This window comes from Scophthalmus maximus, chromosome 16 (genome assembly GCF_022379125.1).
Source record: "Scophthalmus maximus strain ysfricsl-2021 chromosome 16, ASM2237912v1, whole genome shotgun sequence".
Lineage (NCBI taxonomy): Eukaryota > Metazoa > Chordata > Actinopteri > Pleuronectiformes > Scophthalmidae > Scophthalmus > Scophthalmus maximus.
Window position 1 is genome coordinate 13,004,745 of NC_061530.1, and position 18,901 is coordinate 13,023,645.

At 42.2% G+C, this 18,901-nt stretch overlaps 1 protein-coding gene across 1 annotated transcript in view; it reads right to left on the reverse strand.

Moving 5' to 3' along the window:
- Positions 1 to 18,901, reverse strand: part of nrg3b (neuregulin 3b) — a 169,938-nt gene that overhangs the window by 71,787 nt on the left and 79,250 nt on the right. The window contains exon 2 of the mRNA XM_035613784.2: positions 13,464 to 13,599. Coding sequence (XP_035469677.2) covers positions 13,464 to 13,599 — 136 coding nt within the window. The remainder of the gene's footprint in view (positions 1 to 13,463; positions 13,600 to 18,901) is intronic.

The following is an 18,901-nucleotide window of genomic DNA, read 5'->3' on the forward strand; positions in this document are numbered from 1 at the left end:
AGACAAAAACTGAATACAGTCAGAAGTCTGTCGAGAAGTGCTAAAGATCAGCTTCCACATATGTTACTTATGTTGTGATTTAATAATTACAATGCAATTTGTCTTTTCAAACATCAAGCACTTTGAAGTATTTAATTGAGGTTTAATTTTATGTCAATCGCAAAGATGAACACGTAGCATTAGAACCCAGTTGCATAAGCCGTCTATTATGTTACTGAAAGTGCAAACATTACTCAAATGAAACTCAACAATTTTCTGATTAAGACTTGATATAGTTTGCAGAGTAAGACGAGCCAGAGACATCTTAATTTATGTAGAGATGACAGGCACGAGAGCCAGGAACAAGGAGCTCAAGGAAATTTGGGAGACACTCATTATAGAGACTGCTGGAATATCCACAGTGATGAAAGACACCTTGTGGCTCACTGCACATACTAAATTAAGCAGAGGTAACACAATCACCAATAAAACCCAAAAAACATATTGACAGATAAACAGTCCTGAGCAGTCGCCAAGGCAATTCCTCAGTTCATTATTTACTGTGCCAAAGGTTGTGCTAAGGTTGAGCGGAGCATGGAGCATTAGTTCTGTCATTCATCAGAGTTCATTCGAAACAGGGAACAGGCCTGGATTCGATCTCGCTTCCTTCATATTGATGAGGCCGGACACTGAACCTTCCATTCCCAACAAGTGAGACTAACACCTTGTCCACACTATTATGAAAACTTTCCCTTCCATTAAAAAAGAAAAAAGAATGTGTCCACGCGACCTTTTGCGAGAATATCTCCGTGTGAACAAGAACAAAAGACGACGCCAATAAAGTCGACATCAACGATATGTCAAATATCAGAAAACATTCTGAGCATGCATGGTGATGATACACCAAATATAAAAACAGACGTAGTTGCGGATGTGCCTAAAACCTGTATTCTCTGGAATGACCAGCAGAGGGCGACTCCACGTCAGTAACTTCACCTTAATTAATCTGACATCAGTAGTATTGGGCAAGGCAGACACCTTTTGAATGCTGGTAATGTGGTGTAGTGATGGTAAATGTGTTTAATACTTGTAATTAAACCTAGCAGTGCTAACCAAACTTAGACATAGCCGCCATTGGCGTATAGCCGCCATTGTCGTTGTTATTTCTAGCGCAAGCCCATTACACAAAGAAGCATTGGGTATTAAATAAAACATTACTTTTTAAAAACGTGGCACATGTTTGCTTTTGACCTTCCATATGAATTCATCGATTCAACCTAAAGCGTGACAACCTCTTTTACCAAGTATACACAACAAAGACGTACAGTGTATTGCTTTCTAAAAAGGTCCCTCAACTGAGATTTGCATATACCTAGATAAGATGGTGAACACCATTTAATTTTTTGTTACAAATTTTAAGCAAAGAAAATTATCCAAATAGAAACACAATAAATTTCTTGTATAAATAATGATTTAAATTTGCTTTAATTGCATGTTTCTGCAGTCAGCTCAACCTCCTTCAATCCCAGCTTTCTTACTCAACATCTATCAGTATTGACATATGAATATTTATCCCCCGTTTGCTTTCTGTTTTCCGGGGAACTTGGATTATACTAGTCTGTTGTTAGATAATTGATCTCGGCCGGAGACAGGTTGAGGTTGAACAATGGGACTTTGTTCTGCCGCTCTCTGTCTCTCTTTATTTGCTACTTTACTTAATTGAATTCCAATTCAAGTCCAGCGCGCTCTATCAATGAACATGGACAACTCTCCCGGTGCGATACCAAAGCAAACAGTCTCGATAAACATGCGGAGTAGCCGAGATGTTAGGAAGACAGAGAATCACGTCAGATCATTTGATGATGAAATATCACCTTGCTTAAGAACCACCGACCGCATCTATTTCTTCTTCTTTTTTATCCTCTCACACACGCATTTTCTATTACTAGTTCGAGAGGACCATTCTGTATTTGATTTTCTTCAATCCCCTGCCTCGTGTTTCCCAACTAACTGGTCTGTTGATCTTATATGACACCCTTTTGTGGATAAAAAATGTACAAGCTGCAGCTCAGGTAAAGCCAGTAAAGATGCTACACAGAAGGCCAGCGGCTTACTGAACAAAACGTCTGACAGAGAACAAGCAATGAGGAACACATGAGAGAATGTCGACGAAAATACGTTTTTTATTCTGTATCCTGTTCCTCGGATTGGTGGATGTGCACATGGCCACTTGTAATTATAATGGCTGATTAGCTGTATTTGACAAAACGGAATTTACACAATGCACTGCAAACCCACTTGGAAATATCAACTTCAACGCATTGGGATCACCTTAGAGAGCACGCGCGCGCGCACACGCACACACGCACGCACGCACGCACGCACGCACGCACGCACGCACGCACGATGAAATAAACGGAGCTCCCTCTGGTTGAGTAAACATGACAATCCTTGGCACTCTTGTGTGCACTTTTGGGTCTTAACTGCACCTGAACTCCTGATCTGAGAGACTCTAACATCTGATGCCCCTGAGATGAGAGCAACATTCTTCATTTCCCGCCCTACTAAAGTAAAGAAAAATCATGTAATTATCACACACTACCCAGCACCCAATCCACAGACACAGCAGGCAGATTCGAATCTGCATGTGGTGGCAACAGAGTTATCAAAGTCAGCTGTCAAGGTGTTTACCGTGCTCAAATATGATGGGAAAGTTATACAGTCTCTATTCCACCGCAGAAAAATCATTTACTCTAAACATCAGTAATGAGAAGCAGCCGTTCCCCTTCACCAGCTGAGCCCACAACGAAATGCCAAGTTAAATGCTGCAGGCAACCAACGCGGGCTGTGCTGCCTCCTTCAAAACCCCGACGCAGTCTCTTTGTGGTGGTTGCATTCAAATGCTCCGTCATTACCTAATCGAAAGTCTTGCATTTGATGAGGGGGAAGAGAGAGCGCTTAGCGCCGGTTTGTCTGTCATCTCATTTGTGATCTCCTTTGGGTCTCCTGTGATATTTACCGGCGCCATGGCAGCGGCAAAAAGCGCATGTATTGTCGCTCAGTCCCTGGATAAGGTGTCTTCGAGTCGAATTGAGTCCCACTCACTTTTTTTTATGAGGAAATTTGAATACTGCAGCTATTTTTCAGTTTATCAAAAGAAACCACCACCATTTTTTAAAGATGTTTGTTGAAACAGCTAGCAGCTATAGGCGGGCGTTTCCCATTGCAGTGTTTGACTTCAGCCGTTTTCACATGTGAACTCGGGACAGTATCCAGAGAATCAGGTCCGGACATTGGATTTGCCCTTTTTCACATAAGTCCGTGTCAGATCTGCTCACAACTACTGGAAATACTCGACCCGGTAGAGCGGGCAGGAGGAAAGGTAAACATCATCACATGCCCTCTTTGAATTCTCAAGTCATTTCGAACTTTTCCATTCATATATCAGCTCACTTGGACTTTGCACAGACTCTATACTAGAAAGCTGGTAGGGTACAGTCCATTTCATGTCAAGTACAACTGATTTGGTCTTTGCGTTCTCACATACACCTCACAGGGATTAAAGCAAAATCATAAAAATAACCAAAATAACCATCAGTTACAAAAGGTGGGTGGAGGTTAATTAAACATACTCAATGCAGTAGACTGCGTTGGTTAATGCACATTAACTAAGTTGGTTGTGAGTGGCCAATGAGCCGGGGCCCAGAACACACAGCACGCCCTCTTATGCCAACAGTCCACCCCCGTGTGTCCCGCACGGCATTGTTTATATTTCATTATAAGTTCCTTATAGTTTGTTCCGCAAACATTCCTCAGCTCCACCCAAAGATTAATTAGTATAAGATCCCGCCAGAGTCAGACACTGGAAGGTGTGAGCGACTTCGCGTCTTTTCTTGTAAAATGTCTCTCGTAATCCGACACACCATGTCACAAGTTCATTACCCTGGTGGGGAAATTTCGGCAACCATGACATCATTCGATTGGGAAAGTCATCTAGATTAAAAGGTACAAAGATTTGTGAGTGATCCAACTATTTTTTATTTTTTCACATCATTTTTTTTCAACCAATTTTATAATATTAAAGGAGAATGTGGAGGCTACTATCTAGTCAAAGCAAAAACCCAGTGTATGTTGTAATTATGTCAATAAGTTCATAAAGCATTAGGTGCAAGGTTTTAGTTTATCAGTTATCCAAGGTAGTGTGGACACACACGCCCAAGAGCCTCAGCGGCTTGGTGAGGTAAGAGTGGCTCACTCCTGCTCGTTATATCGCGGCTGTCCTAGTTGACTATTCAGGGCACGCCAAAAAACGACCGCCAGGCCAGCCGGGAAATGTCCCGCTGCTCCCAACGGGTTGTCCGCCATTGCCTCTGGGGGATGTCTGGAAAGGTTCAGGGTTGCAGTGCATGTGTGCAGCGCAGAGCCAGCTTTGCTAGGAGATCATGGATGAACAAAGCTACTGTAGGTGTGGCACGACCACCCAGCTTTGCTGCCACTTTGTCCTTGTGGCCATTTGCAGTACTGCAAAGGCCCAAAAAGCATTTTCCCTTATGAGCAGGAGAGTTAGGACATGGCTATGAAAAGGCTGACATGACTTCTGAAATTGCAAGGGAAGGTTCCCTAATTCCTCCCTACATACACCAAAGATTTACACCAGACTTTAAAGAAGGTTTTTTATCACACTTGACATTCCAGTAGCTTGTAATATGGTATTACACAAGCATGCATTCCTTTCCAGTGAAATCAAAAAAGCAATTTAATTTTCCTTTTTTTTGAAAGTAAGCTGAATATATTATTGGCAAACGATATACCAACACCTTTGAAAGACTTCAATTGTCTGCAGGCATGGCGGATTTCTTTCCAGCATGTCTGTCCCATGCTTGTTAACGCTTAGCTTGAAAAGAAAAAAAGAAAAAAAAGGCATCCTTCGTTAGCTGAATATGGGTGAGTCTTTCATCTGCGGTGTTCGTGACGGACCTACGAAATGATGGTGAACCAACCAAGACGGGAGCATGAATAAAGATGTTTGTATAATTAGTATATTTGTATGCATGAACTCGTAAGCAGATATAGGAGGAAAAACTATGTTTGACTTGCAAATGACAAAAATGCAGGTGTGGTGGGGGGGGGGGGGGGGGGGGAAATCACACATGTATTGAAAGATACTTCAATATATTAACTCAGGTCAGGAAAAGAGAAGATAATGGAGATGGTTTAATTTTGGGGGGAACCGAAATCTGTTTTCTTAATTAATTAACCTAAGTCTGACGATGGGACCGCCACTGTATGTTGCCAACAGGTAAGTTTTCCCCCATGTTCATAATTGTATTGCTTTCATACAGCAGCTGGGTGGGGTAGTGTGGGACACGGCCCATTGGCTTTAAGCCTAGAGAACGTCCTCCCTAGCAGGATGGATCAGCAGAGGAGCGACAGCATCGTGGATTAGTGCAGCCTGTCAAGGTCTGACGGTGCAGTGACAATTTAATCGCTGGACTGGCTCCCCGTAGAAAAAAGGGGGATGAGAGGAAGAAAAACAGGATGGGGAAGTTAAGAGGCTGTGGTGTTCATTTATGTGATTCATTTTGTCATATCAGACTCTGTTAATACTGCTGTCAACATCTCCAGAGTCCTGGGAAAAAAAACAACAACCCATAAACAGGCTCACAAAGACAAACACACACTGGCACTCTCAGCGTATCCTTAAGCTTAAACCTACAGTACATTTCACATCATGGAGACTCGAGAGGAGTAGCAGGGTTTTTTGTTGTTCCTTTTCCCGCATGTGCTTCCTCATCAGGATAGATGGACATGGCTGCTGAAGCATTCTGATGCTCTCTCAAGCGCGCGCAGACACACACATACACAAACACATGGCGCGAGCACACTTGAAGTGCCGGTTTTACTTGTAATCCATCTGCACAGATGGGCTTTTGAAGGAAAGCACATTAAATAGATCAATGTTAATTTAAATATGAGCTAATATCTTATGTCAGCAAAGCCAGTTGAAGCAATCAAATGTGCTGATTTTGTCATGAATCATTCTCGACAGCATGGTGAGGTCTGATCAATCAGAATCAATACACACACTACAATAAAGGAAAGATGATTATGGAACATTTGAATGTAGCAGGACTATATATGTGAGTCAACAACACCTATTCTTGCCTCTCTCCTCTCAGGGAAGAAGTTACCATGGTAATAGTAGACACGAGCTACCTTGAGCTTTGCCAGGCTTTTTAATGCACACACGCACAACGATCCACACAAAAGGACAGAGAGTTCATCCTCTGTGTCGAGGTGAATAAAAGCAACACCATTAATGGTCATTCAAAGGCATGGCAAAAAAAACAAAAAAAAAAACACCAAAAAAGCAAGGCAAGTACGACTTCTTTGCTATAATCATCGTGATTAAATGCAGCATCAAATTACTTTTGCCTGTCCAGTGTTTATCAAGCACGGCAGGGCAATTCCATTCGCTTTGACTATATTTAAACCTATAATTGATGCCAAACTTGCACTGATAAATTTTTCATAAGCAAACACCCATTATCAGAGGCTCATTAAATCTGTATTTAAACTCTTCAATGCTGGTTCCACATGTAAGACCTCACATTTACAAGCCACTATGGCCTTGATTTTGGCAATATCCGCACCTTAGAACAACTTAGGAATTCAAATATATTACTAATGGAAATACATATCGTAAACCTGCTTTGCCAGGTAAAGTGTTCCCGTACACAAATTGTATTTTCTCTTCATGTCTCTCATTGGCAAGGTGGCAGCATCAAGCTGTTTCAACTATAACACTAACTTGCAGCAGCTTTGCATCATCTGTGCAACACAACCGAGCCTGCGTGTCATGCGATGTTGATACAATGGCCATACAAGTTAGGAAACATCATGTTAAAAGGGAGGCAAGTATTTCAAACTAAAAATTCCTCCATCTGATTTATGCAAGGAAATCTTTTCCATTTATGTGAGAAAAAAAAAAGAACAGAGAAAGATTTTGCAGCCTCGGATTATTTTACTGCAGAAAGATCAGTTGTTTAATAAAGCTGAGACTCTGCACCTAAGTACCTGTTATATGTGAATGAATTAAGGATCAATCTTCTTTTTTTCTGCAGAGCTTCGTCATGCCTCAGTGTTATGACCGCTTCTCTGTATCATCAAAAGACAACACAATACAGCAGGTAGTGGCCAGAGCTGCAGCGCTGCCTCGTTCCAACTAATATATTCTACAACATCCCCCGACTGGGGCTAAATGCATGCTTTTGGTTTGCTGAGCACATGTCAAACGGTTACTGCCGAGACCTCACATCAAAGTCAAAAACCTGCATCACTGAACAGCTCCAGTATTTATGTATTTTTTAAACTAGAACCTCACTGAAAAGGTCGTATTGAAAACTGCAGAAATAACCTAACTTGGGTTCGGGCGTATCGTCAGTAAGAGCTAAGCTGAATGCGCGGCGTCCATGCGGAATGATCAATTACAACACAGTTATTTCCAACAGATATTATCAGAGGCCATAAAGTCCTATTTAGTCTGGTGCTCTGCAAGGACTTTAAGTGGCTCTGGCAAGCGCCGCTTCACTGAATTACACACATGCCCTCCTGTAATTCACAGACCTCACATACTGAGCACACCAATGCATTACTCTTTGCACCACCATTTAACCTCCCAGTAACTCTACTTGGAACTGTTGCTTTATTCCCCTTTTTTTTTTTTACACGACGATACAAAACACAGATTGGATATTTTGCCGAATGACCATCAATGTGCCTGTGTAAGTGGAAGGAAAAGATCCGAAGCGTTGTTTTTTTGAAGAAATTGTTATGCAGCACTGATATTCCGGAGTTTAGAATTAACACATCTACCTTTGAACCACCCACTTATAAATCGTTGCAAAAGTGCAGGATTTAAGCCACAAGTATATGCTATTTTTCTTTAAAGCAGATATAAGACAACTTTTTCGCTTAAACTTTTCATTATAATCAGTAAAACTGCCTGCACAGTGAAATAGTAATAGAAAAATCAAACCATCTGCGCTTATATTGGTCTCCTCTTAGTCCTCCTTTACCATGTTATTTTTCTTGGCCACCGGGACGCAGCTTTCATGGAAAAAAATGACAACGGGATTGACGACAATGAAATTGAATTGCGTCACCTATTGCCCAACTAAAACAAGGAACGGAGTAGTGTTCTCCGGGTATCTATCCCCAGTGACAGAAATGGCAGGCGGTGGACGGGGCCGAATTGACAAAAAACAACTCAACCCTTGCAAGAGGAAAAGAATCACTGTGATGGACGAACAAAAGCGGGTGAAGGGAGAAAAAGAAAAACAAGAGTGACCTCCACACAGGCATTCATTCCGTGGAGAGAGCTGAGGGGCTTGAGAAGCTTCAAAAAAACGACATGCAGTTTGTCTTCCATTAGATCAGGAAGCAACAGAACCTGCCTAATTATTAATACTACTGGATGTTTAACTTGAGGTTATTTGTTGAGTTAGCCATGATGCCAATGCTGCCGCTAGTTAATGGCAGGAGCCGGAAAACAAATACCACCTGGAACCACTAGGGGCACGGAAGTTGTCGGTTGCCTCTTTTTTTCTTCAAAGAGAAAGAAAGAAAATGCATGAACAAATCCTTTTCAAACTCTTTGTGGATGATATGCTGGGCGACTTTACATCGAATCCCTCATCTGGAGTGAAAAACAATACCCAGCCCAGACAGGTAAGGTCCATGCTACACTGGCAAAGCCAAGGTGTCCCGACGGTCTGCCGCAGGTTCTATTTGTCTCCATGTCCTGACACGGAATTCTTACACTGGGCATCAGTTCTCTCAGGATCACAGGAACATGTGTTATTTTTTAATCTAGGGCGCCCTATATACGCCGGTGGCCATTCTCTAACCCTGGCATGGGGACATGCCTCCCCCTTGAGGAAGTGCTTTGGTTGGAGATATTTTGCCAGACTCACCATCAAAATGCTGTGGTGCCGAACGCGCGAATAGGAAAACACGATTCAACGACATGATTGGGTTTGACGGTGAGTTCTACCACACTTCCTGTGGCCCATTTATGTTTTCAAAGAACATATGCAGTTTTTTTTACTTTTGTGCCCTCAGTGAGCGAGTCATCATGTAATACTCTCCTCTTTCCCATCCACAAAACGAAAACACTGACTGTCCACGTTTTTTCAAGCAGGAGACCCTCAACGATAAAGACTGAAGGAATCCCCGAGAGGCTGACTGCAACGCCAGCAGTTAATAAAAAAAAAACATTTCCCATAATCCCATCCAACAACATGGTGTCACCAAACTATGTCTTTTGTTTTTGTTTTAATTGAGGAACCATTAGTGACAGAAGATTACATACTGTGCATTCCATTTTCCACGAATAAAAGGATGGACTTTAGGAGGGGGTTGGCAGATCACTTAAGAAACAATTTGGTTAAATAAAAACAAACCCTCAGGCGTGTCATTTCTAGATATCTATAGTATACAGTGATGACTCTGTATGCAGCTTGTCCGTCGTGTATTGAACCCCAAATATCTTCAGATCTTTGAATTAATGTCCATCTATTCTACTTGTTGTATCGGAGGGCATTGTGCTGATGTGGAAGTAGGTCTTAAACTCACATTTGCATGTTTATTTTGGTCTCCTTATTAGCATCGGCAAACATGAGCATTCAGCAAAAAAAAAAGAAAAAAGAAAAGAGGGTTGGGGCACTGGCGAGGGAGGAGAGCAAAGGAAATGTTTCAGGACCAAATTAATTGACTCCCAATATTCAAATCTGTGTTTGCACCCAATGACTCAAGATTGTTCAGTCATCTCGACTTGTCTCATGTCGGAAAACATCCGGACATCTGTTATGCTCTCTGCACTGTGGCTTGGAGGAATTGGACGAGATGGGGGGATGACGTCAATGGAGGCAGCGATCGTTTTAGCTTTTACTTTCCTCTGCTCACAAGACAAGAGACGAGCGGTGGCTGTCAGCATGAGGACACTGATCTGACATTTGCTTGGAGGGATTAATGATCAACGGTAGAATCTCAAGCACCCTGAACATGAGTGTGAACAAATTTCCACAAGTAACTTTTTTTCTGTTTTAGTTGTATCCAGCAATGTGGATAGGCAATTTCTGAGGTTTAACTTATTTCAAAGTTTCTCTGACAGGAAGAAGAAATGAAGATTATGTATGTTGTGTGTTGCATGAATATATTAATGGCACAACAGCCACACTAAAATTGTTTGCAGCATGTTGTTTCGGTTTGACAGTCCATATAGTTGAATTCCGCCAAAAAATGAAACCGTGGGGAGTCAGTTTTAGCACAACACAAGTAAACTGTGCATTACCTGCTCAGCGTGAAATAGCTACGATCAAAAGTAAACAAAAGGCTGGTGAAGAGAGTGGAGCTTTTCGCACGCCAAAAAAAAGAGACAGATATCTGGACCAGATGTGAATAAAAGACAAGTGAACACTATTTTATGCCTTTCAATAAAGGGAATGATTTTGAAGGTTTGACAGTACAATACAAGTGCAACTTGAATTGTTGTTCGGAATTTGCTGTGGTCAGAAATCCTTTACTGCAACCTGCAACACATACAGCGGATTCAATTTTGTAAATTTGCGAGTTGTCTTCATTCTATTTCGCGGTTTACTGTCCTGCAAAAGCGCCGCTTCAAAATCACAAGTGCACCAGCAAGTTCCAGCAAGTGGCTATATGACATTAACATGGCAAGAGATTTTAGAGGGAAATGATAACGTTTTTGTGACTCACCACCTCGGCTTCTCTCAGGCAAAAAGAAACAACCTTCCAATAGAAGAATTCGCAAACCTGTAATCTTTTTTTTTTTTTTTTCACACAACAGGCGCTCAGCTGAAGAGAAATCGCCAGATAGCGCAACTAGGTTAGGCCCTCCAGTCTGGCCCGAGTCCTGTGGTATGCAGTCATTCGACTGTCACTAATTATAGTCCAGGGGGAAGCTGCTGTGAGTCTTCGGGGTTTCTTGATGCTGCTGTTGCACACGCGGCACATTTCCAAAGTGTTGTGCCGGCCACCGAATTTGAGAGGACACACACAGGCTGTCCCTCTTATCATTCAATTATTCACAGAGCCTTAGCCGTACCGCTGAAATATTATATCATTCAAAAGTATATTATATATATATGGTATATAAGTGTTGAATATTTCAACAGTTAAATCTGTACTGTTTCACGTCATACAAATAATAATAATAATTTAGCATTTTTTATAGCTACCAAAGTGTTGCTCCTTTCTCAATTTGTCAAACCCCATGGTTAGGTGAGTTTTCATTAAATGCACAATTCCCTGGGTGTTTTCAACTTTCCTTTCCTTTTCTGAGAAAACTGGAATAATGCCCATGTCATTTATGATGAGACCCTTTAAGTCCGGGTAGGTGTACTCATGCGCTGTTTTTCAATTCAGCGCCACTCAGCAGAATTCTTCACATTTCTTGCAGAAATGCAGGAACATGCATAGACTAAGAGAGAAGCTGAAGGTCTTAGCAGGTTGCACCCACAACTTAATAGCTCATGCACGTCCATAAAGCTGCAATATACAGCATATACAAGGCAAGCACATGTGCATTAGTTATAAGACTTCTTCCTGGCATGCTGTTTTATGTATGTGTTTTATCCAGTACACAAGAACATCTTTGTTGGCTATCACAAATGCAAGCAATGATCGCTAACAAAACGTAAAAACCCTGAAAATAACTTGCGTTTGATTAGTTTGATGATCCTTTAAAGAGCTTTGTATCTTCTGTTTTGCGTGATGTGCTCTCCATAGTGAATACAGTATGAAGAAACATGTGGCAGAGGGGGTAAAACAGAAAAGCTTGCTAATGTAGGGCAAAAAAAAAACTATGTGATAGAATTCGTTTCATTTTAGCCATTTAATTGTGTCTGGCACACTGTACGATGTGTTAAAAGCATGTCAAGGGTCTATTAACAGGAGATACCTGCATTTATGCTGTTGGGCAGTCAGAGTTTGAGTATCTGCCTTCGGGGAACAAAAGGAAAGAAAAGAAAGAAAAAGGAAAACTGCAAAACAAAAAAGTGTCAGCCGCTTTTAAGGGTGATCAAAGAAGGCTCTTGCCAGAGCCTTCTTCTTCACACCCCTCATTAAAATGCACCTCATACCAAAGAGGTCATATCGAACCACATTCATGCAAGGTTAATACACGAGTTAAAAATCCTTTTTTTTTTTTTTGTCAGACTGCTACCACTATTAAAACTTGTCAGACAAATTGAGGACAGAGGTTTCGTCACATCTGCCCCCCACCACACACACACACACACGTGCGTCCTAGTTGACTACGCATGGAAACATTTGAGTGGTCCGGTCATCGAATCAGCTGCATCCAATGCAGAGGAGATCTCTGATCATACATTTGCACAGAGACGACACGAAACTGAATGAGTGGAAAAATCACGCTGAGGGCTTTCGACCGCTCTGGACAGCGAGGACTCAATAGTGCCGCTGATAAGTCAAGGTTGCGTTGCAGTTTATATGTTGCTTTGTTTTGTTCCCAGGCTAGTGTGTGTGTGTGTGTTTTTTTTTAAAGTCACTCCAAGCCTTTCAGAGTTAACCAGCCTTAAAAGTGGCTGGTTAGTCGTCTTTAACCTGCAGGACTTACTGACGGCTGCTGTAACATGTCCCGCTGCCACGGAGGAGGAAACTAATTCGTGACAAGTGAAAACGAGGCCTTCACTCACCCCCCCCCCCCCCCCCCCCCCCCCCCCCCCCCCCGCTCCGCTCCCCTCGACGTCTTTTGCTGCAGGAATTAACCGGGGAGAAAATCTGTCAAACAGCCGAGAATTACAGCTGTCAAAGACGATGAGCTCCACAACACTGAAGTCTGGAAAATGTTAACTGTCAAAGAAAATAATTATGCTGAGAGGAACGAGAGTGAGAGAGTCAGCTGCTAGCCCGTGGTCAGTGGGAAGGAGCTGTGTGCGCTGTGAGGTTGTCAGATGTCTATGGGGGGAAGGGAAAAAAAGTTGAAGTTCAAATCCATTCACTGTAAGTCTATTTTTTTTTGGGGGGGGGGGCTGTCCCGCAGTGGGATCATCTGGGATCAGTGAGGGATCATTTCAGGACGGCCTCGATGAAGTGAGCGCTCACTTTGTCAAGGGAGCGCTATGGATTCAGTGGCTCTCTTCAGTGAACATCCATTGAATCTCTGGAACCTCAGTGCATTTTAGGCGCATTTGCACAACGATTTTCTCGCGTGTCATCGCTCTAGCAACGGGGTCTGTCAGACTGGAGACGGGGGAAAAAAAAATAAGATAGAAAAAGAGCTTGAATGAAAATGACCCCAATGTTAGTGATTAGAGGGGAAGGGCAAAGAGAGGACATGTCGATGCTGAGAGAGTAACCAAATGCCACACACACACACACACACACGCACACGCACACGCACACGCACACGCACACAGGGCGAGTGCCATCGCGCTTACCTGCAGTGTCTGTGAACCCCGGCCACGGTTTCAATGATGGAGCATTCTCCCTCGTTTAGACAAAAGGCCAGGTCCTTGTCTTCCACACATGGTTTGAAGACCTCCGAGCGTGGGCTGGGCAGTGTGGGGGCCACCGCTGGAGACGGAGACAATGGGAGACACATTTAGAAACAGTAAAAAAAAAAAAAGAAGAAAAAAAAAGGTAATTTGCTTAAATTCTTTCAACTTAAATCAAAACCAATTCAAACATTTCTCATTTCTTCAGTCTCTTTGATGTGCCACTGGTTGTAGTTTCTTCCACACATTCCTTTTTTTCCTTTTTGTACTAATTTGACCGCTCTCCTCAGACTGAAAGAGAAGACTTTTCATTCCTTGTTGATTTCTAAAAACTCTGTGGGCCTCTGGGAGGATGAACTCTCTTCATTTCAGACTGAGAAAAAAATGTGCAAGTTCTGCCTCAAGATTTGTGATCGACGCAACAGAGAAAAACAAAGTAATGATGTGGTGACGCATGTTCTTCACTGCTGTAACATGCTATAGTCTTGTAATTTCTATCGATATTGCACTGCTTTTGGTATATACACACACACATATATATATATGTATGTATATATATATATATATACATATATATAGATTGTATTTTCATTGCTGGTGCTTTTCCCTCTGTTTGTTTCAAGTGAGGCCGCTTAACCTCGACTCTTCAGTGGATTTCCCAGTCTGGTGCTTTTAGTAAACACAGTTGGATAACACAAAAATGAATTATAGACGGTGAGACGGTGGTAATGTTACACTACACAGAGGCAGAACAGGGCGAGAGACGGGCGCGGTGAGGCGGCCCTTGATTCTCTTCCTCTGGTTCCAAACCCCGAGCGGCACTCGCATCAAGAGCATGTGGCTGCCATGTACAGACCCTGCAATGCAGGGTTCTCCACCCCTGTGAAATATGCACAGCTGTCAGGCATGTGGCCACAGCGGCGTGCACATAATGTGTGCTAGCATGTGAAACCACACGCCACTGTGTGCAAATATTCTATCAGAATCATTCATGCACGCGCGCGTATACAGAAACATAAATTATCACTGAGGAGGACTTTCACTCCATCATGTAGTCAAGCATTGAAAATTGGATTGGCTGGTATTACGCTCAATGCCTTGCCAATACAATGGGATTACACATCTGATTTTGCTTTCATCCATTTGTATTATGCACACAGACACAAATGCACACACGTGTACTCACGCACCATATTCTTCTAACTGTCATCCCGGGCCTATTTTCTATCATCCTCTTGTGTGCGTCTGCCAAATCTTTGCTGCCCAATCTGCTTCATGTGCTGGCCACTGGCCTTTTTTTCAGCTCAGGCTCAGGCGACCAATCGCGTGCAGGCAGAATAAAAGGACTCGGTAATCCGTTGTTTCGTGCCCCAGTGCCCGGTTCAATCTGTGTTTTGTTTATGGCCATTGATCGATAAATCTGGGGCTCCTGATGCTAGGCCCAAGAGATGATGAGAGATCAGAGGGAACACAAAAAAGATAAATGTGGCACTCCCGGGGCCAAGCAAGACTCTGCCGTGTCAGTTCAAAAACTTTGGAAGACTTTATTTGAACCACTCTGTGTAGAAGCTCAGACCAGATATTCAGATTCACTCGGGTTTTCTTTCTTTTTTTTGGTAAACTTCTGTTTGAGGATGTATTTAACAGGTGGTGACAGTAATACTTTCATAATCTGCAGCCTATCTGTTGCACGTCTTGCATTTTGAATGCTCCTTAGAGTAATTCTTGGATCAGTTCATATTTATCAGCCCCTAGAGTTTGATGCATATGAAAGTAGGCCTTGAACCCACGATGACTCTTTCACTCTCTAGGCTTTAAAACACACCGCATTACATCTTGTAATATTAATTCCGCAAATTCCCAGAGCGGCGTGTTCAAAAGGTTATCTATTTCAAGATGAAACTTTAATAATAGAAAATAGAACACAACTTTCCCCTGTGGCGTGCACGTCCCTGGCAATAATTGTCATGGCGTTTCAAAAGTCCCTTGTAGCTTTTAATCAGATTGCAACAGTGACCACAAGTGAAAAATGACACGTTTGATACACGAAGACAACGGCAGCTATTTTAAGGCCTGCGCTTCAGGTTTAAGCACATGAGGCAGAGCTTTCCTGACAAAAGCCAAAATTGATTTTGTGCTGTAAGCCTAACCTCTGATATATTTACATTAAAGAAGTCAAGGTCATGCAGACACAAAACACCCTTTTAGCACCTGTATCAAGTAATCGTATCCGTGCTCAAGCCTTTCAAAAACTTTGTGTTTTTTTAAAACTTGTCATCTTATCTTGTTTTTCCACCCAAAAGAGCCAGTGCCGAAAGCTTTGGCTGATCTGCAATTGCTCCTGTTCTCTCCTGTACGGAAAATGGTTCAAGCGCGGCCGTCATTTTCATTTGTCACATTTTGGAGACAGAGCAGAACGTAAACTACACAAGGTCACCGTGGTACCAATGACACAGCACTTTGGGAATCGATGATGATGTATGATGTCTCCTTATATATATATATATATATATATATATATATATATATATATATATATTTTTCTTCTTTATTCAAGAGAGCCGAAGCTTCCGAAAAACTCTCAGGGACATTAGTGCAGCACCTTTTGTATATTTGTTCTCTCTTTCATACCCAGTACAGATGGAGGCAGACATGAGTTGTGCCCATACCAGCAGCCCATGATTAATTTGATCTTTAAAACTCCTGCTCTCTTTCTCTCTGCCATTCTACAAAATAAAGGCGCTGCTATTCTTCACCGGGTGTGAGGTCTCCAAACAAACAGAGCGGTGCTAATTACCCCGAAAAGGAATCTGTGAAACTTCGTAGGTCTCACTTCGACTATTCCAGCCCTGTTGACGACATCAACTCGTCTTCAGATACAGTATGTTGGCCTCGAGCAATACGGGCTGTCAATTTCTTATGGGTTCTCTTTTCATCACTGTGACAGGCAAGAAATGGTAAAAAAAAAAATAAAAATCTTTGAACGAACCCATCAAGATGGATACAGTTAAAATGCCATATTCTTTAACTATTCCCTCGGGAGAAAAAAATAAGCGAGTTAAGAAAGCAATAATAATAATAATAATCAGTTTCTTCAATTTGACGAAGCAGAATGGCGATAACGTGGGCTTGCATGTTTTGATGTGATATTTCGCTGTGTTGTCGTTTGTTGACTATCAAGGGACTGACCCTGAAGATATCAGTGTAAACCCTGTAAAATGATCCAAGCAAATCGAACCAATTACACACCGTTTTTAGTGAAGACAGATTTGTGCACGTTTCGATATTAAACCAGTAGTGAAAGCATGTCACAGTTTTTTGTTTTTTTTTCAAAATGAATCTTCATCTTCATTATTGAGTTACTAGCTAATAAATGATGTGTCCCTTGCTTTTTCTTATTACTGAGATGTAGTGCCACGACTAATTATGACAAACGTACCATACAAGTTGCCAATGGGCTCAACACTTCTAATGAAGCCCTTTTTTTTTTTTTCAAAATATAACCCTCCTCATGCAAGCCCCTCAAGCAAATTCAATGAAACACAGCCCTTTTGGTAACAAAAAAAAGAAAGAAAAAAAAAAAAAAACATTGTGGAAAATGTGCTAATAAATGGCGGCTGCATTGGGAGCGTGATTAATCCCGGACTCTTTGAAATCGTGTTCACGTCTCTCCCCCTCCCCCGCTGCACAAAGGCAAATCCAGATTGCCAATTCCCTCGGTAACTCTCAAGGAATCCACTGGCTGGGGATCGGCCAGATTCAGATGATGCTTGAGAGATCACAGTCATCTGAGAGGAATACTGAGGCGACAACTTCTTCTCAGTCGTTACTATTGAATCGCTTTTGTGCAATGTCTTCTTAAAGTCAGCAAAGGAAAGAAAAACAGAAGAAAAGAGAAAAACAGCTTAGAGTAAATATTAGAATTTCTTTTCCATTTCCAATATGTGGCGTTATTTCTGACGGGGGAAACATCACGTTGCTTGGAGATCTGTTGTCGTGTCAGCGTGAAGGTTACAATAACTCAAGAGCACAAGCAAAGTCCCATGAAGGGCAACTAGTGAATCAAAATAAAGGTGCGTGTACTGCTGGGTGTAAGCTAACACGACAAATGATATTATTGTTGAGAAAGACACATGGGACAGTGTCAGAAAATGTTGTGTTTTTCATTCAGACATAAAAAAAAAAAGAGAGACCGTACTTACACGTTCTTCTATAGCAATTCAAACACATCGAATCAAAGCGCACCCAAAGTGGCCCGGGGCCTGTAGATATCATGCTGCAACGATATTTTGTGGTTACCACAGAGACTCCTTCGGTGTTTACCTACTTGCTCTGAACTTTGATCGTTTGTAGAACAGCATGGAGCGAACTCTGAAGATTTCGCCAAGACACAGATCCATTTAACAAGCATCATTTTGAATGGTTACGGTCGCCTTGACAAAGCTATGAAAAGAATTCCCCATGCCCTGTGATTATCTCCAATGCAATAAATGGTGAACGTTCCATTCATAATGCTTTGCTGCCGTTATGGTCAGTGGCACAAGTCACCTCTCTGTTTCACCGTCCAACTTTCACATCTTAGCTCTGCTGCATGATTACCCCTGACAGTAAATTATAGTGCGTCTGAAAGCAGTTGTTATGTGACAGGTTTTTTTAGCGGCTGCGACTCAAATACAATTTTAAAATCTTGTATTACGCCCTCCCGAGGTGAGAAGTCAATCAAATTGTATGCAGTAATTGTCCCATGGACGCCCTCCATATCTTATACATACTCGGCACACACCCACGAAATACTATACGGATGCAGTGAAATGCACGCAGACGCATACTCGGACTGTAGACAGAGCCTCCTTGGTACAGACAACACAAGAGACAATTCCATTTACAACTAGCATTTTCCCTCCATGCCTTCCTTCTAATGTGCTCATTAGTGTTCTTGTGCTGAGCCTTATCCCCCAGGAGACGGTGGTCGGGAGAGAACTGCCTGTGTTTACTGCGGTACACATCAAAGAGAGCCTTACTACGTAAAAGGGAGAGTCCTAAGAGAGCCGGCTGATTGCTTTACCCATCATGCACCGCTGCCTTTTGGAGAGAGAAAATATGTAGTCCAGTGGACGTGGACAAAACATCGGGCTTGACAGAAAGCCAAAACATATTTAGACACATGTTCAGATCGTTTGACTGCAATGTCTTGTGAAAAAGGGGGGGCCAAACACATCGTCTTCGTATGCCAGAAAATCGCCTGATCAAAAATGATGCCAGAGATTCCGGCATTATCATTTAAGCTTTCTCTGAAATACCAATTTTTGCCTCGTAAAGCAACGACTGAACAGAATCATTCTCACGTACACTCTTCACAACGCCACCACTATGCGGTGCAT